The sequence below is a fragment of the Podarcis melisellensis genome (assembly GCF_964234715.1).
Source record: "Podarcis melisellensis genome assembly, chromosome: 11".
NCBI lineage: Eukaryota > Metazoa > Chordata > Lepidosauria > Squamata > Lacertidae > Podarcis > Podarcis melisellensis.
Window position 1 is genome coordinate 31,528,000 of NC_138543.1, and position 26,570 is coordinate 31,554,569.

The 26,570-nt window shown below is 40.5% G+C and overlaps 1 protein-coding gene across 1 annotated transcript in view; it reads left to right on the plus strand.

The window, feature by feature from the left end:
* Window positions 1-26,570, plus strand: part of EDIL3 (EGF like repeats and discoidin domains 3) — a 221,698-nt gene that overhangs the window by 51,262 nt on the left and 143,866 nt on the right. Inside the window, exon 2 of the mRNA XM_081930173.1 lies at window positions 21,080-21,208. Coding sequence (XP_081786299.1) covers window positions 21,080-21,208 — 129 coding nt within the window. The remainder of the gene's footprint in view (window positions 1-21,079; window positions 21,209-26,570) is intronic.

The following is a 26,570-nucleotide window of genomic DNA, read 5'->3' on the forward strand; positions in this document are numbered from 1 at the left end:
TTTTAATGTTTGATGGACTAATATATTTTAATATTTTGTTGGAAGCCGCCCAGAGTGGCTGGGGAAACCCAGCCAGATGGACAGGGTATAAATATTATTATTATTATTATTATTATTATTATTATTATTATTATTATTAGGGTTAGGGTTAGGGTTTGGAAAATGTGTTTTTCAACCAGAAATTCTGGGACACCATAGGCCACTTAGGACACTTTGTGGCATTCCCCTCTGCAGCATGACAATATAAGTAATTTGCAGTTGGGGTGTGCCAGCCATAATTCTGCACAGAGGGGACAGACATTTAAGGTTGATAGGTTCAGGACTCAGTTATACGGCTGAAAATATAAAGTTTTAAGTGGATTTTAAGTGCATTATACAAATGGGACACTATGGTGAGCTAATGGGAAATTCAATATATATATTAAAACTTTTTAAAAAAGAAAATAGCATTTTCATAGCGTTTTATATATAGCTATGTCTAGATTCAGCCTCAGATGGAAAAATGACTCTGTAGAATGAGCTGATGGGTAAGAATGAGAAGTTAAGTGAAAGGTTTCTGGAAATTTTACATATGAAACAAGGTTTGAAGTAGGGTTTTTTTAAGCATCTGGGAATGTAGCCACTGTCCACAACTTGGTGGAAGACACCAAAGGATTCCCTACACCAATAGGAGTTTAGTAGTGAAATCTTACATATGTTTACTCAGACAAGTAAATCCCACAGTGTTAAATTGTCCTTATTCTCTACTATGTGTGTTTAGTCAGCATAAGGCATCCAGGGGGGAAAAACCCAAATATGCAATCCATTTGGAGTGAAATGGTTAGCCTTTCGGCAGGAAAGAACAGAAAATTTCCAGGATTCAATTTTTGCCATGCCATCTCAAGACTTTCCTGATAACAAGACACAGGAAACGGGAACATTGGCAGCTTGTTTACTGATTATATTTTTACCATAAACACAGACTTGGGCAAATTGAATGGGAGTAACTAGTAAATTGACCAGATTACCAAGTGAAATAGCTTCTGGGGATGTTGACTGTTTGTAAGAACATGGGGATGACCCCAATCCTAAATAGTCTCATAAAAGTAAAGTGGGTTTCTTGCTAAACCTATAAGAGCTCGGAAGTCTCAGAAGATGAACTTGTGCTGGAGATACAACAGAATTTATAGTAAAAGTGTTGCCTGCAGAGTGCTGTGATTTAGGAACAGCAAAGGATAAAGGCTAGAAGTGAGCAGCAACTGTTGACTCCAGAGAGAGATAAAGGATATCAATTGGGATGCTGAAGTTGCTGAGACAGCAGAACTATTTTTATGACAACAGAAGATTAATTTAGGTCTTAGCTAGGGAGCCTTAACTAGGGATACTGAGCCAGCTACATCTTGCCTTGAACATTAATTGTGTTTTCTGAGTGTTCCAATCTAATATTCGGAAGAACTTGAGCGTTTTAAAGTATTTGATTGGAAAAGTCCAATGCTACTAGTCTCCTGTTCCCTATGCCATAGAATCCTGACCTTGCAGTATTATACATCAAAGGGTGCCTTTGTAAACAGGTGAGGCCTGTGATCTCCAGGTGTAAACAACATGTCCTAGGTGCAGATGACACCATCTGCCAATCAAGAGGGACTGCAGGAGAGCCCCTGCTGCTTTTTACCCCTTCCTCAAGTTGACTTTTTTTTGGCTTGGAGGGAAGGTAACAGGTGGCAGTGGTCATAGTGGAGACTGGTTGCAGTTTAAATCGGACCCATCCCAATGAAAACAGCGCACACACAAACACACTTTTTAAAAAAGCCCTGATTGGATTTCCAAGGACATATGTAGTGGCATGTCTTGCTTGGTCCTTAGAATGCAGCAGTCACTGATATACATACTTGTTTGCAATGAGTGATAAATTTAGTTAGTTAGTTGGTTGGTTTGTTTTTTATATACCGCCCTTCATCCATAGATCTCAGGTTGGCTCACAACATAAAAATGCAAGATAAAAACATAAAATACCTAAAACTGTAAAATGAAGGAATCAGACGAACCTCCCTGGGGAGAGCATTCCACACAGGGAACCACTGCAGAAAAGGCCATTTCTTGTGATGCTATCCTCCGGGCCTCTTGTGGAGGAGGCACACAAAGATATACATGGCTGTATATTTCTCTATTAGGCTAACATGTCTACCTTTGTTTGTTTGTTTTTGGTAAACAAACAACTTTTCAAGGAACCTTATTCCTTAAATACCCATCATAAAATTAGAACAACTACTTATCCTCTCACCAAACAGAAATTGCTTATGTAATAGAAGAAATCAGATGGATAATTGAAACCAGCCAAGTCCAAAGGCAGGGAAGGACCGGCCTAGGGCTCTAACCTATGGCTCTAGCAACTCAGCATGCTGTTTCACATGATCCATGTTGTTTTACTTAATGTTTTGAATCTTGGGATATTATCTATGAACATCATATTAGTGTGGGAGAATCAGAAGCTTTCTTGAAGGGCTGGATCTACAAACCTTGTTGAGAAATGAATGCAGCATCCATTCACATGCAATGCAACATAGACAAAGCAAAGCACTAAAATAAAAACCTTATAATAAAATAGCAGAGGCAGAGCCTTTGCTGGTGGGAAAAGAAATATCAGTTGTTCATTTGGGTACAGATTGAAAAAGCTCTGCAGTATCACGCCCACTATCCTCAACCGGATCTCAGTGCATTCAAGGCTCATGTTTGTATGGAGATGCTTTGCATATAGCCTGAGCACCTGAAAGTGAAAGGTCCTAGTCACTACTTACAGCAGCCTGTATTTGTATGTTGTCGCATAGGCTCTGATCACCCATCTTCCTTAAATATGTGGAAGCTGGTGAGGACCAACTAGTGTAACCCATGGTCATTGTTTACCCCAATGAATCCCTGAAAAAGACTTAGAGTTTTGCTGAAATGGGAGCCTGAGCCATTTATCGTCATGGAACTCTCTTTCTCTAATCTCAGATCTGCAAAGGAGCAAAAAGAAAAAATGGTTGAATGTAATTCATCACAATTTATTGAAACCTCGTCAGACAGAAATGCATAACCCTTTGGAAGATGGCACTGGTGTTTTGCTGCTTCTGGTGTCCAGATTTCAATATTTTACCAAGGAGTAATTGTAATCACAGGGAGGAAGGGGTGTTCCCTGAAGGGTAATTTGCTAATAGCTTACCTTCCAACTGCCATTGCCACATTAATTTTTCAACTGTCGAGCCAACTTGCAGGCTCTTTTGCATTTTGAAACAAACCAGCCATTAACCTGAACAACTGTTTGTCTGTTTGTTAAAAGAACTACAAAGCTCATTTGTTCTCATATTTATCAGTTGGTGTCCCTGGGTGTCTTTGGCAAGATTTATGGCCCTGCTTCTACTTCGGTTGTGCTACCGTTTCAATTGTGGATAAACAGATTTGAACTTTGACAGTTTACAAATTGCTCTCTGCATCAGAAAACTATTAAAGTACTTTGAACAGAGTCACAGTTTGTTGTCAAACTGCTACTACTGTGTTTCCTCAATATTATCCAAGGGGAGAAATGACAATATTTTGTTACCATGAAAATGGCATTGCCTTTTAAATAATAGTAGTACTGCTGCTGGTTCCCCCATCCCCCAGTAGTGCATTATTTCATTCTTCTGGGTAATGTTTCTGTGACAGGGAATGAAATCACTAAGTGCCGGTTCTTCTGTAGCCAAAACACAATTGTTCTCGCACAAGAGAAAGGTATCAGGAAATTTGGGGGAGCTCCCATGATTTACACAAGTACATTTTTTCAAGGAAAAATAAGGTTGGGCAAAAACAGCCCAGTTGAGGACTGAGCATGCTCAGTAGCCACAAAAAGCTGAGTTTCTGTTGCAGAATCAGAAGACAGGGTGGTGGAGAAATGGAGTGCTCTTGTAGAGGGCATGGTTGGCTGGTTGCTAGGAGAAGCATTCCACGCTGCAACATTTTGCTGCAGATCCCACTAGTATTTATCCATAGCTGTTCATTAGTGTGTGTTGGGCTTCTGGTGAGGTTAGCCCTCCTCTCTTGTATGGTGCATTGGTGTTCCTTGTTCCGTAAATATGCACAGATAGCACTGAGGCACAAATTGGGGAGGTGGTGAATATTTAAGGGACAGAACATAATCCTTTCCTATGACAGTTGGTTAATTAATGTGGTTTAGTGGTTGGAGTGTCAGAATAGAACTAGAAGTCCTGGGTTCAAATCCTCATTCAGCCATAAAGCTTACTGGGCTAGTCAATATATTCCAGTTTAAGCTACTTACCATAATTATTGTGAAGATAAAATGGGGTGGGGACTATATATGTTGCCCTGAGCTTTAAGGAGGGTGGATAAAAAAGTAATAAATAAAAGTAATAAATAAAATGTATTTTAACTGTCTTCTAACTGCCTCATACTGAAACAAAAAGGTATTATTATTTATTTTATTTATAAATTATGTAAATAAAAGAAATATTTATATACAGCTTGGAGAATTCAACTTTTCTTGAGACAATATTTTGCTTCATTTAATATTGAGCCCAAGTTCAGATATAAACATGAAATGCATCTTGGTTGGCCAAGGAAGAAATGGAAATGTGATGGCTGTATGTTTCTTAGGGGCAAATATTTGCAGATAAAATAAAACCAGATTATAGTGGTTCCTTCTGTACCAAAGGTGAACAATGTTCAGATGTCAAAAAGTACCATACATTTCTGTGCTTGTACCACACCTACTTAAGAAAATCTGTGCATTCCTTAATGGAATTCATTTTGAAGAGAGCATTCATGTATGTTTTTGTTAGTTATTGGTGTGAACTACACTATTTCTTAAAGCAATGGCAAAAGGCAGAAGACAGAGCATTAACAAACCTTTTCAAATAGTCTGACTCACATCAAGCAACCCAGGAGTTAAGATGGGAGCATATGGTATTTTGGGCTTTAGCAATTAAGACTGAATTCCAGCATTATGTAATATCTGTTCTTAATTTTTCCAACTGCATATTCAGACGAGTGCAATAACTCTTCTTAAGACGAGAGATAAAGTTCATTTAAATTTGCATACTCAAATTAGTGAAGCTCTCTTAAAACGCTAGTGCCCATATGACTTACTGCCAGTGAAATTGTGCAGAACAAAATAAATGTCACTTTTGAATCAACAATATGCTTCTCAATTTACATTTGTGCCTCTTGAGGGCCCATTTATTTTGAAATATTGAAGCCTAATTTGTTATACATTCTACTTGGTTTGATGCATCGACTTTCATTTTTAAAGGCTTCATTCTGAAGAAGCATTTATGTGAGCAACTAGTTTGTGCCGACATTGCTGGTGATGGGATTTCTTTTACCATAAAAGAACCAAGTGTATTGCATTTTATATGACCTCCAATATAGCATCACAGTTGCAGGATGTAAACACCATTAGGATAGAGCTGAAAGAAAATTAGGCCTTATACAAAGAGCTATAATTATAAGACTAATTCTTGTGCCATTTTTGTGGTGATCTAATCTCTGCATTCAATTTCACATGCATGTAATCTCCAGATACTTTTCCAGCACAGTTTATCCAAAGACAATCGATACTTTGAGCTGGTTCACACATACATGTTTCATATTGGATGACTGTAACATCAAGTAGTTTAACTTCAGAGTGTGAAGGAACCATCTATGAATTTTCATATCATCACATAATTTGAGGTGTTTTGTTTTGCCTTATATTTGTCTGCGCAATCCATTAATATATAGGCCCTAATAATACATATGAATTGATAAGTTCTTGTAGTTTATAATTCCATAAATTTGTGTTGTTTATCACTATCAGTTCTTATGGTAAATTTGAGAAACAAGCTCCATTTTCCTGCAGATTTGTCATCCGGGAGGCTGCTTCCCCCATACTTTTACTGTATTACGTTTGTCAGCTTAACTGTGTAAGCCATTTCTCACACCTTAGTAAGCCATGCATCTACAGAAGGAAATTCAGGATTTTCCCAGTTTTGACAGATTAGCATTCTAGCTACCTTTATTAAATCTACTACAATTTCCAGGTTTTTCTCCTATATTGTACCTCTAAAATATACTAGTGCAAGGTGGAGGAGCCTGGCAGAAAACTAGTGTTTGTGGCTTTATTATGTAACAGTTACAACAGCTTTAACTATTGTTTCAATAAACTGAAACACATGCTTGTTACAGTAACTGCTTCCTGAAAACTCCATGCAGCCCAAAATGATTGAAGTCAGTTTGGTTTATTGTGTTTAGCAAGCAGTTGTTACACAAATAAAATAATAATAATTATAATAATAGCAGTAATACTGCTACTAATAATGGTTTACATTTCTACTCCCCAACCCCTAGTGGATAAATCATTTCCTGTTCCCCCTCAAGTTTATTGGCCCAAATCTGTAAAGCCTTAACAAGAAATTTAGATGTTCTAAAGGATATATATCTCTCAACATCAGACAGCAAAAAACAGGTCTTTGCAATAGACGAGATGATTGTGTGTGTGTGTTGGCTTCACCAAAGTATAGAATGGTTGAAAATGTATATATATTATAGTGCTAGAGTTCACATACCCAATTTTGAGTCATCAGACTTTCAGTAATCTTAATGAGAAATCACATATATTTGAGAACCAGGACATTCGCAGGGAAACCAAAATGCTTGTTTACAAAGTTATGGTACTACCAACCTTATTACAGTATATGCTTGTGAAACATGGACCTCTTATAAATGCTATCTCCAAGTCCTTGAAAGATTCCATCAACAGTGTCTCTGAAAAATTTTACACATCACTTGGGAAGACAGGCAAACTAATATCTGTGTAAAGGAAGAAGCAAAGATCACCAGTGTTGAAGCAATGATTCTTCAACATCAACTTCATTAGACTGGTCATGTTGTGCGGACGCCTGATGATCGTCTTCCAAAGCAACTACTCTATTCTGAACTTAAAAATTGAAAGCATAATGCTGGTGATCAACAAAAGAGGTTTAAAGACTGTCTTGTCTCAAGGCAAATCTTAAAATATGTAGTATAAACACTGACAACTGGGAAACACTGGCTTGCGAGTGCTCCAAATGGAGAACAGCCTTTACCAAATGTGTCATGGGCTTTGAAGACACTCAAACTCAGGATGCAAGGAAGAAACATGCTAAGAGAAAGGCACGCTTGGCAAATCCACACCGTGATCAACTCCTGCGCGGAAGCCAATGTCCCCACTGTGGAAGGACGTGTGGATCCAGAATTGGCCTCCACAGTCACTTACGGACTCATTGTTAAATTCAGGTACTTCAAACTAACTTCACTGTGGATTAAGGTAAATAACTGAACTTTGTTCTTCAGTAATCACAAGGTGTTTTTGTTGTTGTTGTTGTAAAAACACTTTTTATAATTTTGTAATTCCTCCAAATCACTATATTAGTTTTTCCTTGAACTATAATGCTGCCCTTTGCCTGACAGCAAAGGGCAATCTAGGGGAAAAAAATGCAATTCAGCCATTCTAAATAAATAATGCAGCACATCATGATGGTAGAAGTCCATCAATCCATGTCAAGAATGCAAACTTGCAGTAAGATTATAAAAACACTCTAGTGATAGAAAGGCAACCGAGGATGTTTTGTTCAAACAGAAATGTGGAAGAAAAATGTCTCCAAGGATTGCATTACCATACTTTAATTACAAAATACAGAGATGGAAGACTGTAACAGCCTATATTATAATTCTATAAGGTGTAATTCATGCAGTGCCTCCTTTGTATGTTTACGCAGAAGTAAGTCCCAATCTGCTCATGTGAGTTTAGGATCACAACTTTACAGCACAATCCTCTGCTTGTTTAGTAAAGGTTAAGGGGCCCCTGACCATTAGGTCCAGTTGTGACTGACTCTGGGGTTGCGGCGCTCATCTCGCTTTATTGGCCGAGGGAGTCGGTGTACAGCTTCTGGGTCATGTGGCCAGCATGACTAAGCCGCTTCTGGTGAACCAGAGCAGCGCACGGAAATGCCGTTTACCTTCCCGCCAAAGCGGTACCTATTTATCTACTTGCACTTTGACGTGCTTTCGAATTGCTAGGTTGGCAGGAGCAGGGACCAAGCAATGGGAGCTCACTCCATTGTGGGGATTCGAACCGCCGACCTTCTGATCGGCAAGTCCTAGGCTCTGTAGTTTAACCCACAGCGCCACCCGCATCCCTTCTGCTTGTTTAGACAGAAATAAATTCTGCTTATGGGGCTTACTCTCTGGAAAGTGCAAGCAGAATTACAGCCAAGGCCAGATTATCCATGGTGTAGTTTAAGCAATTACACCAGGGCTCATTCCTGAAAGGGCCCTTAGAGTATGAACATTTTTTTTAAAAAAGTAAGTCGTTAGCCATTTTGGAAGACTAGCTGTGAATAAAAATGTGCAATGTGTGTTGCGATTAAAAATTTCCTGAAGTCAGGGACACGGGTTTCATATTGTTCTGCTGAGCAGTTCCAGGGGTCTGAAGGACTGCTGTGTTGACATGAAAAGGCAAGCTGGTTTGGAAGCCCTGCTTGCAGCATATTGATGGTCATGATGATCCCTGCCTAATTGGCATTAGCTGTAGTGATGGGTTCATGTGTCTTTCACATGACTAGAGGGGGAGGCTGAATGCCGGCTCCCTCGGCCAGTAAAGCGAGATGAGCGCCGCAACCCCAGAGTCGGTCACAACTGGACCTAATGGTCAGGGGTCCCTTTACCTTTACCTTTACCCACCCACCAAATAATCATTGCCACCTAGTTGTCTGAAAAAGTTTGCAACCTATCCATCAATAGTATAATAAATGTTGAGCTGTAGGGACACATGACCTGCATGCAATCTAGATAGGAGTAGAAAATGCTAACCAAATATAATCTGATGCATTGACTGTTATGGGAAACTATTATTATTATAGAATAGAATATTTAAACATGCTTTTGAGATGAAGGTTGGAGAAGGAGAGAGAGTTCAGTTTTTGCAGGCTGAAATCCTATGTACACTTACCTAGAAGCAAGCCCCATGGAACACATCCCAGTAAATGTGCATAAGAATTTGCTGTAAGATGCTTAGTGAGCCCAGAAAAGTGGCATTGCTGCAGTGTTTAATTGGCTCTGTGCCTGACACAGCAAAGCATTGTTGGTAGGAAAGGGTGGGGGAATAGATTCACAGTTTTGGAGAGCAACAGTTTGTAGGATTTTTGCACAATACCTTCTGAGCTGGAGTAGTCTATTTGTGCAGGGGGAATTGGAATTTTAGCAGCCACAATAATTCTCTCATTCTGCTGTAGTTTTTTGGGAGGTAGAGAGTGGCTATGGACTTGAAAGCTAGTTATTACATTCTTCCTCTTAAGGGTTATGGATCATTCATATTTCAGGATCTCTGTAATGTTAGCTACTTATATAGGACAGAATTTGAACTTTCATTTTTTAATGTTTTTTGGGGGAGGAAAAATTGTGTCAGTTACAATAATGTTTAAAGTAGGAAAAACGCTTCTGAAAGCAACTGAGCAGCAGCAAGCAAAGCATGGAAAATGGAACAAAAACCTAACAAAGATATGTCAATTTTGTTTTCTCAAAATAGTGTGATGTTATTTGCTATGCACACACTGAAAACTGAAATCGTTTGTAGGGATAAGAAGCTTTAATTATTGTTGGGTAGTACTGACCAGTTTCCCAATTCTACCTTTAATAATAATTTTATTATTTATACCCCACCCATCTAGATGGGTTTCCCCAGCCCAGCCACTCTGGGCAGCTTACAGCATATCTTGAAACATAATAAAACATCAAACAATAAACATTTCCTGATGCAGGGCTGCCTTCAGATGTCTTCTAAAAGTGATGTAGTTCTTTATCTCCTCTGAATCTGAAGTGAGGGTGTTCCACAGGGAGGGCGCCACTACCAAGAAGGCCCTCTACCTGGTTCCCTGTAACTTTGCTTCTTGCAGTGAGGGTGTTACCATAAAGCACCAATGCAGCAGCAAGCAAAGGCTCTAGCAGCTCAGGCAGCTGCTTGTGGCTGGAAAGCCAAACAGGATGTTTGTGACTGTTGCCATGGGAACAAAGGGGCAGTCCATTCTGTACTGAGCACCGGATGTTAGCTCAGTGTGTGTGTGTGTCATGTGACCCGTACTGGAAGTACATGGGTGGAGTTTATTCCTACTGCTGTTGAGTGCAGACATGTTTCTCTGTACTGATGTAAGAGACAGAAATAAAGAATGTAAATAGATTTCTGTCTGCTTCTTTCCCCTCCCTGGGGATACCAAAGGGGAGAGAGAAGAAACGGTGTGGTCTTCTCACACATCTGGGAAGAATCGCCGAGACCTCGCCTGCTTATCTGCCGGGAGTAGCAGCGGGGAGGTTGACAAGGAATATCTGCCGGTGCCTACGTTGTGGCACATTCCTCTGACCCAGGCAGAATTCCAACAGAGGGAACCAGCAGAAGACCCTAGGAGGAGGACCACACTGTCCAGGCTAAATGATGAGGAAGGAGACACTCCTTCAGGTACACTGGGCAGAGGCTATTTAGGGTTTTAAAGGTCCACACCAACACTTTGAATTGTGCTCACAAATGCACTGGGAGTCAATGAAGATCCTTAAGAACCAGTGTTATATGGTCCCAGCAGCCACTCCCAGTCTAGCTGCCTCATTCTGGGTTAGTTTTAATAATTTATTTTTAATAATTTAATTTTAATTTTGTTTTTAATAATTTATTTTTAATAATTAAAATGATGGGACTAGATACAAAACTAATTATACTGAAAGCGCAATAAGGCCTTTTGTGCTTGCCATATGTTCCCTCACAATAGCTGTGCCTGCACACAGGGCTAAGCTAGAAATCCTGGTTAAGACAGGATAGACATGCATCATTATCACTCAGTCCCTTTACAGCTGCTTCATTCCTTCCTTATTATGAGCAGCAATACAAGCAAGGATTCAGCCTCCAACCATAGCCTCCCATTATATGTGAACAACCCAGTGACTTTAAATCATGCCAAGATATGAAACCATGCTTTAAAGTTGGCTTAGGGTTCTATCACTTGACCTGTTTATTGAGCACTCTTCCTGATTTGTTTGCAGGGAGGTTGCACAATGTTGGCTTTTTAATGACATTCATTCTGATTTGTTAATGGGAAGGCGAGATGATACTGTGTCAAAGCAAGTACTATCACACAACTTCCAATGAATTTTCACATCAGTTGCCTTATTGCAAAAAGTCTGATCTTTTGGAGAAGCAGGTTTGTTGCACAAGACCTCCCAGTCAACTGCAATTTACTGACAAGTGATTGAATCCCAGCCAAAAATACTGACAGCCTGGAAGTGCTCTTATTGTCATGTTTTGAAGCCATTACCTACAGTTTCTGGGTTTTCATGGTATGGGAAGCTATAAATTCTGAATCCTAGCTTGTTCAGCAACTCATGCAAAGGGAGGCACAAAGTGACTGTACCTGCATTGGTTCGTAAAATGCAATTGTGGCTTCATGTTGCATGTGAATGCAGGCAGTGTAATGAAGGTCAGTGCTTTCTGTTTGCCAGGTGGCAAAAGTGACATTTTAAGCATGAGCCCCTGAACATTCTGGGCCTGAAGCCAACAGCACCACAAGTCGGAAAGCACAGTATGGTCTCCACAGTATGAAGAGTATAGTATTGACAAAAGACCCAGTAGCAGAAATCCTGATGGTACATACCACGTAGTCCATTGGTTAAATTACAGACGGTAAGTTAGGCAGCTCGCTAAAACTCTTTGTGCCAGTTTCTGACACTTTCAAACATCCTAGCCAGAAATAATTCAAATAGCTGTGTGTAATGTAATCCCAGCATAAAATGAGACAAGGTTTCCAGAAACAGAAATCTGGTGCTCATTCATCCTCAAACCCACCAAGACTGCTTGGCTCCTGACACAGATTGACTGTGTAATTGAACAACATGAACTCAGGAACATTATCTTATGCCCAAGATTCCTATTTAATTTTAATCAGATTTTCCATATGGGTTTGCACAAGCAGTATTTTCTTTTGCCAAATTAATTATTAACATTGCTGGGAACAGAATTCCCTGAGCATCTTCCACTTACGTTGGTAATAATTGGGTCCACAACATCTCCCCCCCCTAAAGACATATCAAATTGATCTCTCTAAGGTTGACCTCTAGCCACCTTTTCTCCCCAAAGAACACTGTGAACAGCATGAAACGTACGCAAAGAGTGCCAGGGAAGAGCAGAAAAGCAGATGCTTTCAGATATGGAAAGGCAGGTCATTGGTTCTCTGCTTGAACCAACATGCAGCTCCCTCAGATGCTTAATTGGCAGGATAGGACACAGAACAAACACGAAGCAGGCGCACGTGTGCCAATTTTCAAAATGACCTACTTCCCTAACACCTGGCAGAGTCCCCCCCCCCCTTCTTCCTGTTCATTTGGAAAGGAGACAGATTCAATGCAGGCAATCTTAGTGCTGAAATCATGGCTCTAAAATTAAAACAGCAGACGTGGCTTTCTGAATCTTTGTGCTGTAGGAAGCTGGTGGTGCTTGGATGTCTGCAGTCTGTTTGCCCTCCACCCACAGCGCTTTGTAACACTCCTCTGCAGAGCCAGGCAGACCTGATTAATAATTTATTTATTATTTTAAAAAGCCCTACATTATAGCAGGCACTCATTAAGCTAGATGAACATGCATCTCATGGCACTCCTTAGAAACATTAGATACAAATGATATATATATATAATTTTACGCATAAAAATCTAAGGCCTGAGTGTACCATGCAAACAAAAATATTTTGGCCTACATGTCATGTTTCTGGATACAATCAGACTCATGTTAAAGGTTTAAGAGCTGTTACCCAATTGAATGCAATATTTGCTGATTCATCAGATGAATTTTGGTTGATTGATTAATTGCTTTGAGTAGCATAAACCTGAGTATAAATATCACTGTAGAAAGAAGGCAAATTTTTTTAGGATTATAGAGGCATGTGTCAGAGAGAGGAGTGCTCTCTCTGAGACGACACCTCCTGCTACACTACAGTACTTACAAGTTTTAGAAAAATGTAATTGATGAAACTTTGCAACTTTGTAAAGCTGACATGGGGAATCTCTGGTCCACTGCCAAATGTCATCAGGTGCCTTGTGTAATCCAGCCTGTTTTGGGCTCTCTGGACTTCAGTGTCATCTGGCTCTAGTGAAATTATTATTATTTCTGTAAAAAAAAAGTGGGAGGGAAGCCTAAGGCACTACTTGAAGCAGTGCAAAGCTGTTTGATCTCAGCTGGCTGCACACTGGCAGGCAGGGGTTTCTCCCCCTAGATGGAGGGGGAAAGCTTTGTGCCACTGCTTGCAGCCTCTGAGCTGGCTGCACTTCCTGGAAGGTGGCCCAGAGGGACAGAGCATGTTCCTGAAGAAACTCCAAGAGCAAAAACTGGACAGGAGTTCTGGGAAGAAAAAGGAAGGTTGGGGAGAAGGTGAAGGAAACAAGAAAACTGGACAAAACCAGGTGCTGAATGAAGGGGGGTAGGGGGCTCATGCCCATCTTAGCATGCAGCAAAGAACCAGAATACCACCTACCTCTGTGAACTCTGATTTCCAACCCACTCACTCTCAACTTCAAAGCACAAGCTCAGCAAGAAAGCAGCCTTCTTATGTTTTGAGGGACAGCACATGCAGGGCAGGAGTGGGAAATGAAAAGAAGATGGCTGCATGCAAAAGACCCACAGAGAAATGGGATGGCAGGGAGAAGTCAGAAATGACTACATCCTCTGAACAACTTCTGCTCTGTCCCTCTCTTCTGATTACTCTTTCCTGTGGTCAAAAATCCAGTTCTATGGTAAGGGAATCTGGTGGGGGGCATTGTGGTCTACTGTGTGACAGCACCACTATTTGTTTTCTTCTCTTCCTTAGCTGGTTGTTAGTCTTGTCAAAAGGGCAGCACCACAATGCATGCTGCACACTGCAATCTCTTGATTAGGAACACTAGATGCAGCAGTAATCAATTGCCACCATCTAGATTCAAGCTCTGCTGAAATTAATTGAGATTACAGTGCTTGGTATATTGTGCCAATCATGCACTGGACTATATGCATTAACTCTGCTTTTAAAATGTGCTACAAGTGTCCTGTTAGCATGCAAATTATTGTATTTATTATACTGGTTACCTGTTAGTGCACAGTAGTGTAATTACACATGGATAGGTGGGTGTAATGGGTGATATATAACAAACATTTATTTTCTTGTAAAATAATATGCATGAGTAGTTAGTGTTTATATTGATGGTGATGTAGTTGCTAGATGGCTATCCATTGTTAAGCTGATTGCTTGCTAATAGGGATGATCAGTTGATGTTTCCTCAATGGAAGCTAATGAGGGGAGATGTTTTACTAAATGGGCAATTTACCTGCAGGAATCAGGTTTGAGACCAGTGCTTTGCAAAGACGGAGGGGGGTGAGAAAGAGAGAGAATGCTGTTGTAGTTTGGAGACAAATACACTGTGAGTCCAGTTGGGCTGAGATTAGGCTGGGGAATTGCAAAGGTTTATGCTGCTGATTTGGGTAACCTGAAGCAGGATTAGAGGTTATGTTGCTTAATGCAGGCTTCTATTAGCTTTGCTTGTATATTTGTAAATCAAACACACATGTACAAGATGACATAAGTCTCCTGTACCTTCTTATGTAGGGGAAACTAAACCCTGTAGTCTTACCAGTGGTCTTCTTGCCACCTACTGTAAATCACAATGCTTAAGGAGGACAGTGTGATATTTTCCTTGGAGGGAAATGGGAGCTGGTGTATGAACAGCATTCCTGAAAAAAGAAATCAGAGCATTGCAACAATGACTGGCAGAAGAAATCACAGCAACCTTGAAGGAGAGTATGGAAATGGAATGTCATGGGATTAGTGTCATGTTTGAACAGCAGCTAAAAGGTGTTGAAGTTCACTCTGAGGCCCAACTGTGGAGACCCACTTCATGCCCCCACCCATGTAGTCAGTGAGTGGCTGGCAAGCTTGAACTGTGGAGTATTGCAGCCAGGGACTGAGGCTCAAGAGGACTTGTCTATCCAAAAGCCTGTCAGCAGTGGTGAAATGAAAAGGTGGAGGAAACAGACCCATGAATTAGAAAAGCCACAGGGAAAGGAAACTGCAAGAGGTGAAGCAAGGAGAAATGTAGCCCACAAACGAGAAGACAGGACCAAGTGCAATGTGAAACTATAGGGAAAGAAGGCCTTTGTAGACTTTTAAAAGTCCTCCAGTTATTCCCTATGCAAACCTTGGAGTGGGGAAATCAGGCTCCTACAATCCAGGAGTCCATAAGTGGGAAAACTGGCTGCATCTGTTTGTAATCATACATATGTATAAATTATTGGGAGACGAGAATCTACTGGCAGCAGGCTTGAATGGGTTAGAACTGGTGGTCTGGCAGCAAGGTTTTGGAACAATAGTTTGGTCCAGGGCATGATTAAGATTGGGCTAGGAACTAATCCAGGAAAGGCAAGGCAAGGCAAATAAAGGACACTTTGCAGAACTGGCAGTCATCCTGAACTGAACAACATCGATGCTCCTGCATAATTTACCTCCCGATTACAGGCGAAGTTTCTGAGACTTGCAAAAAGCTTTTGATCTGCAGTTTGAACCTGGGCAGAGGAGGAACTTGGGCCCTCTGCATAACTGTGGGCAAATATAGCCTGCAATCCTATACCCACTTACCTGAGAGTAAGCACCATTGAACTCAGCAGGATTTTACTTTTGAGCAGACATGCTGGAGATTGTGTTGTTAAAAGAGGTTTGTGGGTACAGTACACCAAGATGCATGCAGTGTGTGGCAGGAAGAGAGCCTAGCTCTTTAAAGAGAAGTAATTTGATTGGAGCAACACATGCAGTCATCAAGGAAACAAATGTGTACCTGATCCTGTGACAGTGCTGTTTCGTTCATGTTAGCATTACCACTTTCTTTTGTTAATGTTTGTAATGCTTTGAATATATTTATAAGTAAAATATAGATGTATAGAAGACAGAACTACAGCAGGTGTAGCTTGCATGACTATATTTTCCCAATGCTGTTAAAAAGCTTCAAGGGCACAATGGTGAGCAACTTGGCCCTACTTTTATGCTTCCTATGTACTCCCAAACTCTGAACCTTCCTTGAGAAGTAGAAGGCTTTCTACGGTCAGACCTCAGGTTTGGAACCTAGCATATCTCCTCCTTTCTGACAATTCCCTCCCGGTGCAGGAGATGCAGGTCCCTGTTGTGGAGGGGGTTCAGTGATGGATGTAATGAGGGTATGTGCTCTGAGAGCATAGGCTGCAAACCTCCTGACTCCAGGATCCCCGGTGCAAGAGTAGAGATGTCAGAGAATTCTGCTGTAAGCTCAGATATGGAAATTTTGTGTAATTGCTCAGTGTTCAGTAACGGAATTCCTTGAAGCAAATGCAATCCACATTTGTTCACAGAAGGTTTTTCTTTTTTAAGTCCACAGATTATAAGTAATTAATGTCATTTTTTTGACATTTCACTTTGATATTTCATAACACTGTTATCAAGAAGCTCGCTAGAGGTTTGGAACCCTCCAGGGAGATGGCTAACTGATGGGTTGTTAGCTGCTTGATTTACTTTGAAAAAGAATACACAGGGAAGTGAATATCACAAGGTATTTGTTTCTGGATAATAGAGGGACTGTTAAGGTGTTAGAAAGTCATTGATGTGTGTGTATATATAGGTGCCTCTTTGCTTTGCTGTTTGTTGCCAAAGGCAGCCCATATGCACTAAAACTACAATCCTAACTGGCTACTCAGAAGTAAATCACATTGACTTCAACAATGCTTACTTCAGGTAAACGGGGTTAGGATTTCATCTTAATCTACTTCTTATTGTTAATTTTAGGGGGGAAATGGAATTCATCGCTCATTTACGAAAGAATCATGCAATCTTTGGGTTAGCAAAGAAGTAGATTATGAAATCTTTTAGAGAGATTCAGTTCACTTGCAGCATTTGCTGAGTTGGGAGCCAAACCACATGGCTCCTTCTTCACTTGCTCCAGGATGTACGAAGAGCAAAAAAACACTGAGAGGGTGGGGAGCAGAGGCTGCTGAGAGCATGCTAGGGCACACCCACTCTGGTAATTTGAGCTCAGGACTCAGGGTAACCCTTTCATGCATGCAAGTGTCAGTCAGTAATTGTATACATAAGAAGAAGCAGAAGATGATTTATACCCCACCCATCTGGCTGGGCCTCCCCAGCCACTCTGGGTGGCTCCCAACAGAATTAAAAGCACAATAAAATATCAAACATTAACAACTTCCCTAAACAGGGGATAATGCAACAGAGCCAGCCTCCTGACTGTGACTGCACTGTTGTTTGCTGAGTAACTATCCTTTGTTAAGCTGACTGCTTGCTAATAGACCAACTAAGTTAGTTCTTGGTATGAGCTTTCGTGTGCATGCACACTTCTTCAGATACACAGATACACAGTGTGCATGCACACGAAAGCTCATACCAAGAACTAACTTAGTTGGTCTTTAAGGTGCTACTGGAAGGATTTTTTTTTGTTTTGACTATGGCAGACCAACATGGCTACCTATCTGTAACTGCTTGCTAATAGTCTGTTTGTCTTAGTGCTGTGCTGAAACCTGCCCTCCAGTTTGTTTTCTTTCATTGTGAAAGAGGCTTCCATTTTTCTACCTCCTTCTCAAGGTACTTAGGATTTGGTGGGTAGGATTTGGATGCAGTTTCTTATAAATTGATGAGAAATGGTGGGTTGCTTTTTTTTTTTTTTTTTTTGCAGAGCACTAGTTTAGCTGATATTTCCACAATGGGAGTGAATTCAGGGGTGAAATTTTAGGACAATGAGCTGCAGTTTTTATCTTTGGAGAAAATGAAGCAATTGGGGATTTGAATCTGGACAGAGAAAGAGAGAGGCTGATAACTATAAGTATAGCCAGATAGGAAGCAGCCTGTCTTGGAGGCTGTAGGAATGCACACTAGTGCTTTGGGAATCAACCATTTTGCTGCTTCCTGTGGGAGTAATTTTGCTTTTACTGTGCTTTGCTTGTGTATGTTTGTAAATAAAACATATTGCATCATAAGCCTCTGGTGCTTTCTCATCCAGAGGAAACTACATAATTCTGGACTTCTCAGCACTTAAGTAGGTAAGAAACTCTATTCCTAATAAGAGGAAGTGAATTTTTAAAATTGAAAATTAGACACATGCATGCACAAAGAAAGGGAATTCAGCTGGTAAAATGCATGAGCTAGTCTCAAACATTTTTGATATTATAAAACAAGGCTATGAAAGTAGGATAGAGAAACACATTTAAAATTTGCAACTCGACATGCAATTTAAAATCAGAGTGACATCTGACATCAAAGTGCTTAATCAAACTCCTGTGAAGTCAAAGTGATGCTATTCAGATAGATGCTTTCCTGGTAATATGAAGCTCTGCATGACAGCTGTCCAATTTGAAATGCTTTTACCAAGATCCTGCCAAAATTGTATGTCATATTCAGGACACAAAGTTTTCTTTGCAAAGCAAAGTTAAGTTATTTAAAAATCCCACCAGTGAGGATGACACTCAACCCCCCACTCCAAAAAATAAAAATACTTATTTAAATATCAGTCATCAGGCTCTGCTTTATCACAAGTAGGTGAATTTTTCACACACTAAAACCTTTGGCTTGAATTTTTTTGGGGGTGGGGGCTTTCAGAAGAAGAAAGCTCTATAGTTGTAAAAAAAATTAACAGGAAAGTCACTCTGCATTTTCTATGCCATATAGCAAGTGTTCAGTTTGGGTAGAACTTCCACAGAGAAGGGAGTCATCCAAGTGTTCCAATTTTTGAGGTACTGATCACTGAGTAGACATATTTTTTTCCATTCCAGCACTTCCATATGACAACTGAAGAATATTCAGCATTGTAGGGGCTGCTTGGTGGCATGTCAGGCCACTGGTTCTGCAAGGCTATTAATCTGCTGTGCTGGCTGAAGGTGATGGGGGCTGTAAACCAGAAGATAGCTAGGGAGCACCAGGAAAGGCTGCTCTAAGATTTCATCAGCTACCTTTCTAGCCTTTTCACCTGAGAAATTTAAAATCAGAAGTCAGATTTAACTTGGAGTCCTTTCAGTGAAAGGTGTGTGTGCTTCCATTGGGCTGGATGGTTCAGAGCAGTTTGGCAACCTCCCAACAAATAAGTTCATCATAAATTGTAAAGTTTATGTTGTAAACTGCCCTGTGATGTTCAAGTGAAGGGTGGTGTATAAAATTAATAATTAATTAATTGTCATGGTCAGTAGGCCAACAATTGACATACTAAAATCAGAATTTTCTAGATATTTGTCTACAATAATCTTCCGAGCGGTGGCAAATCAATTATGGAATTCCTTCCCACTAGAGATCTGATTGTGTTCTCCTCCCTGGTTTTCTTTAAGTTAAAAACTAGACATTGAAATATAGTTTTTTGAGCCATTTATTGCTGCTTCTGCACTATATTTTCATTATTTACTGTATTTTATAGCATATTGGCTTTATTATTTTACATAGTTTTATTTGTGTGATTATTGTTAGATGCCCTGGGCTTCTACAGAAGGAGGGTGGAATATAATACCAATACATGATAACATTCAGAACTTAAAAACCAGGGGAAATTATGCTTGTATGTGTTTTTATACTTGTATTTTTATATATTTGCTCCTGTTTTGCTCTTTTATCAACAATCAGAAAATGAATTCAAATATGCAAATTAGATAAAGGAACTATTGGGAGGAGTGGGGTAGGGGGATTATTTGTTTGTGGGTGGCCCCCCCATTTTTCTTGTGTAGTTTGTGTTTTTAGCTTGTATTTTTATGTTGTGAATGACCCTGAAATCTATGTATTTAGGGAAGTATACAAATTTAATGAATGAATGAACATTGTAGCTAAAGCATAAAGGGACAACTCTTCCCAAAGGTGTTGGAGTCAAAGGAGCTTCCTCTGTCAGGAGGTGCCTCTAGATCCAACTCTATAATTCTAAGGTACAATTATACAACTCTGAAGAGCATGAAATTGTAGAATTAAAAAAGACTGGGGGGTGCAATATTTGGGTGTGTCTTTGAGGGAAATGCCCTTGAAATGTTCTCTCTCTCTCTCTCTCTCTCTCTCTCTCTCTCTCTCTCTCTCTCTCTCTCTCACACACACACACACACACACACACACACACACACTTCCTTTATATCTGGCAAGGTGCATGTGAATTTTATTCGGGACCACACTATTTAAGTACACAAAGAAAGTGGGAATCCATCCTAATGGTGTATAGGTCTTGGGGAAGGTCTTGGGAGGGGGTGGTTGTTAACTTGTAGAAAAATCCAAAGGAGATTGCTATTCTTTGCTAACAAGTATCCCAAACACATTTGGAAGGAAGCTCACAGAAATAATATCAGGATTTCCTTCCCTCAACCCCATCCACAAACACATATTTAGAACAGTGCATCTGGCTATCTCCTTTTTTTTTTTTTTTTTGCTTTAGGTCTGCATAAAGTGCTATTATGATGCTTTGTTGTTGCACAAACATTCTGTGGGAATCCATATTTCTATTGCTTTGGGAATCTATGGATTCCTTGGATCATGTTGTCTCTTGTTATTGAAAAACAATCTTCTACCTCTTCTTATCCTAAACCAGGTGCCTCCATGTGTTTTTCTGTACAACCGCAGTTTCTCCTGGTTATTGGCTACACTGGCTAGAGCTGATAAGCCCTAATGTCCTGCATAATCTGAGGTCACCAGAACGGACAAGGCTTGAGAGGATTCTAAGTTTTAGCACTACTTTTTAATAACTGGTTATTGGTTAATGTTGCAGAGATGAAAACACACCCATTTGCTTCCACTCCTTTAAAATTGTTTCCACAAGAATACAACTCTTTATGCCATGATAATTGAAGGGAACATCACTTTTTATGAAGGTTGTTCCCGTAAAAGTCCTAACAGAAACCGATCAAGAGAATACTGTAGAACATTTAATAGTTCATTAGGTAATTTGTTGCTAGGGAATACTGCATCTGCTCTTAACTATCAATAAACTATACTTTCTGCAGCATTCATCATGATTTTGAAAAGTATATATTCAAAAGATTGTGAGAAATCCTTTCTTTGATTCACAGGGGATATATGCGACTCCAACCCCTGCAAAAATGGAGGCATCTGCTTGTCTGGATTGGATGACAATTTCTACTCTTGCGAGTGTCCTGATGGCTTCACAGATCCCAACTGTTCTAGTGTTGTGGAGGTTGGTAAGTGCAAACTAAACAAACAAAAAAAGCAATAATTTCTGGAGTGTCCAGTTCATTTCTCAATCTTTAAATGTGTCACATGCATTTTTGCAGTACTCAGGCCATTCTTTTGTTCACTACTAATGTCTGGGTCTTAGTCTTTCAACACTGGACCCATCTTCTTACACATCTGTAAGAATTTATTCTGGTGGATGGAGATGTGATACTAATTACCTCATTCACTTGGTATTATGACTTATCTGCAATTACTCAGTATAGCCGTCTGGAAAAAGAATGAAATAATCTTTGTGTGATAGCTCCTCTGCCCTAGGGATATAATATATTGCATGGCTGGCCATGCAAATCACACATGTTGCATGTTGGATTTCTGTGATCATGGCTACCAGAAATCACCTTTGCCTATATTGAGAATCTCAGTATCATGCAGGAAACAGACCTGGCAAGGTTTGCTACAATTTATACCAGCAGCATAGAGAAACAATCACGTGGAGACTATTTCTACGGTACTCTATGTATGTGTCATAGTGTGCAAAGAGGCCTTTAGAAACTGTTGATGCCAGACCAATAGACCCAAATGAACGGTTTGATAGCAGAGATAACAGCTCAGAAATAAGAATGGGTTAAACAAAGTACAGGTAGAGTATTAGCATTTCAAAGATGTTAGATGATTTTGTGGACTGCATATAGCAGTTATCAGGAGGCCGCAGGCGGCATCACATTACTGGAATTATTTTAAAGCCACTTCCTATCTATGTCCAGTGAGTGGAAAGAAGCTTTTATGGAATAACAAAACTAATGCAGTTGGTTTGTGAGGCAAATGAAGCATTGCAACCCAGTCAGAGTAGGAGAGAAATAGAGGCCAAGGGAAATGAAAGCTTTGAAGTTTGGTTAAACTTGGCAAAGACAGTTCCATGCTGTTCATAATATTTCAGTGCTTTTCAGGTAAAGTCTCTCAGCTAATGGGGTGGGGGAGAGAGACTTGCAAAGTCAGCCTGGGATTCATAAGTCAAACCTCTTGCTTTCCCTTTCATGAATCATCTGTAGTAATGAAAGTTCAACAGGCTAGAGGAAACCCACAGAGAAATTCCCATTGTATTATGCCCCCACGGTAGCAGAATCAGTGCATAGTGAATGTGTTTCTCATAGAAGGCATATGTGTAATATGCAGCATGACAGGGGTAGCCAGAATAGTGCCCTCCAGATTATTTTTGACTGTTACTCCTATCACACCTGACCATTACCTTGCTGTCTGTGGCTAATGTGGGTTGGAGGCCATCAACATTTGGAGGAGACCACATTGACTACCTCTTATAAAATTATACTATATGATATGTGACTTATTTTCCCTAATTCTTGGATAGCACAAATAGGGAATCGCCTTTGTAAAGAACTTGACTCAAGCCTATGTGTAAACATGTCCTTACATAAATGGATATTCAAGTTTCTTTACTTTCACCTCTCCTTATTGTTCCTGTTCTAAGTTCTTCCTCTTCCTCTTTCAATGTATGTGTGACTGAATGGCTACCGCAGTCCGGTGGATTATCTTCTGTTGGGATAGGTGGAGGGGCAGAAAGGAGGGAGTCCTGTTGAGCTTGCTACTGAAAACCCCATCCAACTTTAAATAAACAAAGATAGGCTCTCAGAAACCTCACAGTTTACATACAAGATGCAAGGTAGCAGCCCACTACAATGAGCCGATGACAGGAGCTTATTTTGCCAATGAAAGTGATTATGATCTAATATAAACGCAAAATGAGCACATTTCAGTAGCACCCACCAACTTGCCAGTGTCAGCTGTCAGGATGATTGTTGGCATCCTTTCATTCTTCAGCAAGAGTCAGTGAGTAACCAGTACAGTTTCGGAGCCTTCTGCTGCTTGCCTTATTTATAGCTTCCTTTTGCTTAAAAACCTCACCTTTTATTCTCTGACCTAGTCATGACCTTGTCCTTCACACTTTCCTGGCCCTTCTATTTCAGTCAAGTTATTGTTTCTAAAATCCGTTGCAGCATTTTCTGACCTGTAATCTTTTATGACCACAACTAGTTTAGTTGGAGGGTCAGCTTGTGAAGTAGGAGGCCCAGCCCTGAACTGCAACCTTTCCATCATCTTCACTCCAACCAATAATATTTATATATTATTTAATATGCAAAATCTCTAAGCAGTTTACACAAAATACAGCAAGATACATTTAAAACCAAAAATACAGTGAGTAAATCAGTAAAAACAGAGGCCACCAATAAAACATTCAGTTAAATATCAGTTAATAAAACTGCATCATCATTCTAGATGCCCTACTAAAGAACCCTATTATTTTGATAAGGTGTCAGCAAAAACTGCAAGGTTTTTAGCGGGGGCAATTAGAATATGATCTATTATTTGATTAGTGATGCAAACCTCCAAAATGTATTTTGTATAGTTAAGTTTTTATCTCTAGCTTCAGTACATTTTATTTTATTGCTATGGCTAGTTGCTGATGCAAATAAAGATTCTTCAGCCCCATTCTTTTGCAACTGAATTGGCAGCAGCAAACCTTGGAACCAGATTTGGCTCAATGAGTGGTCTTTCATTTAATTGTTAAAAAACATTCCTATGCTGTCTCTACATCATAAAATGTCCAGATGGATAGCAGTAAAATATAATCAGTAGTATAATCCAGTACAAAAAAAACACATGGCCAATAAATCATTTAAAATTAGGGATGGGCAGTAAAAACGTTGTTTGCACTGGAAATAAATTGGGGGCCCTTCAGTGTCCCAGTCAAACATCACACACATACACACCAATTGGGTGGGCCTCAATCCAACCACCAGCCTGATTCTACTTCTCATTTTCTAGACAGTGTCTGGGCTGAACAATCAGGTTTACAGGGCTGAAGCCCAAAAGGGCTTTAAAGGTTAACACAAACACTTTGAACTGTGCTCAGAAATGTACTGGGATCCAATGCAGATCTTTTAGGACTGGTGTTATGTGCTCTTGGTGGCTGCTTCCAGTCTGCAGTCTATCAGTTGCATTCTGGATCAATTGTAGTTTCCAAGTCTACTTCAGTCTTAGCCCCACACAGAGCACACTGCAGCCCCAAATGCATTTACTAGAGTTAAATGTGCATAAAAATGCCCTGTGGAATCCCCACCCAGCATGTGTCATGTTGAATAGTGGAAAAGATGGACAAAGGACACAGCTCTTTTGGATGACAGCTCTTTATTGCAGCAGTTAGAACTGCTCCTGGAATCCGACTGACTGCAGCCTAGCTGGCTGCTTTATATAAGTAACTTGAAACAGCAGCAACTCACATCTAGCTAACCAATCAGGAATGACAGTTTTCAATCCTTCATTTACATGCTGGTGGCCCTGAGTGAGAACTGCAACTTAATCTTAGTACATAACATGTCAAAGAGTTAAAACAACTATTCAATTTTTGTAGACATCTGAAGGCACCTGTGTTTTGGGAAACTTTTGTGTTTGTTGTTGCTGTTCCTGTTTTTTGTTGGAAGCCACCCAGAGTGGCTGGGGCAACCTAGTCAAATAGGTGGGGTATAAGATTTATTTATTTATTTCCACATTGCACTGGCAAATTATATTACAAAAAGCTGAAAAAGTGTAAATTCCAAAGGATGTCCCTGTTTAGGAAAGTCTGAATAAGGCAGGTTCATAAATGTGAAATGAATCTAATCTCCAACACCCCATCTCTAGGCACAAACCAACCATCATAGTAAAAACATAGAAGCCACGGTCCCAAAACCTCACCCATAAATAATGTTTTATGTTCGGTAGGCTGGGCCCTTAATTGAGTTTTAATTTGTGTTTTAATTGTGTTTCAGTTTTATAATTAATTTGTTATAGACTTTTATTGTTCTGCCTTGCAGTTTAATGTGTTTTTGTGGTTTGTGGGTTTGTTTGTCTCAGAGAACTTTTGTTATGGGGCAGAGATTTAAAGACAGAAAACAAACAAACAAAATGACTATGTAATTTCTCTGAAGAGCATAACTTGGCTTAGACAGTGGAGCTATTTCAAGCTGCAGAATTTTCTGTTTAAGCCTTGTTCTGGGCCAAATTAGGCCCTGGAACCCCATTGCCCAGTAGTGTGTGGGTCAATGAGAGGCAAATGGGGGCAGCATTCTGTTGATGTCATGATCTCCATGTGGGTCTATGGTAGAAAACCTCTATGGGTCACCATGGGATGAGGAATATGTAGAAACCTTTATAAACTCCTCTGGAGTTATGGGCCATTTCACCCTGTGAGCTTCAGGTTACCAGAAATGAGATTCTGACTAAATATCAGGAATAACTTTCTGACAGTAAGAGCTATTTGACAGTGGAATGGTCTCTCTTATGGAGGTTGTGGACTCCCCTTCCTTGGAGGTTTGTAAGCAGAGGTTGGATGGCCATCTGCCTTGGTGTGCTGGGCCTTGGGGTAACCCATGATACACTGTCCAGGACTGGTCCAGAATCCGAAGGTTCCGCCAGGAGTCAGTCCGGCAGGGCCAAGGCAGGACACGAGGCAGGAAACCAGGCAGGATCTAGCATACAGCAATGTTGTTCCCGCAACCTGGGGCGGGGTCCAACAGCCTTTTATCTTTATTGGGGTAGCGGCCAGTCCTGATTCCCTGGCGACTCCCCTCCCTGTTTCGCTTGAAGGCGAGCACTCCTTCTGTGAGTACTCAGGTCTCTCCTTCTCTCAGACCTTAGTCTCTGCAGCTTAGGAGATATCGGTGGGTTACTAGACCCAGGGGCCACCTCAGCCTCCTCTGACCAAACCGGTAGTGGAGCAGCTATAAGTGATGCCCAGCTCAAGGCAATGAGGTAATCTGGAGCCAGGGCAGGCTCAAGCCCCTGACTCAGCCCAGCTGGTGTTGGTTGCAGGGGAACGTGTGCAGACTGGGACTCTTAAGGATCAGGCCCCAGACTTGGTTCAGATGATGCCTGAGGCAAAGGATCCGGTGCAGACTGAGACTCCTCTGGTTCCAAGTCTGAGCCTGAGTCCCAGGCCATCACACTTGGGTGCTTTAGTTGAGATTCTTGCATTTCAGGGGGTTAGACTAGATGACACTTGGAGTCCCTTCCAGTGCTACATTTCTATGATTCTATAATTCTGTGATTCTATGGCACTTGTAAAAGTGCAAGTTCTGCAGACCGAAGCGGTCAAGCAGGCAAGTATGACGTAAGATGATCCTTCAAGTTAACTGGTCCCAAGCGTGTAAGAACTTTATATACGAGTAGCAACATCTTCAGCTTGTCCCTGTAACAAATCAAGAGCCAGTGCAGATCCTTGAACAGAGGTGTAATATGAACTGTTATGCTGCATCTCAGTTCAGTATAATATATAACCCTAATAAAAGTGTCTGGTAAGACTTTTCTTGCACA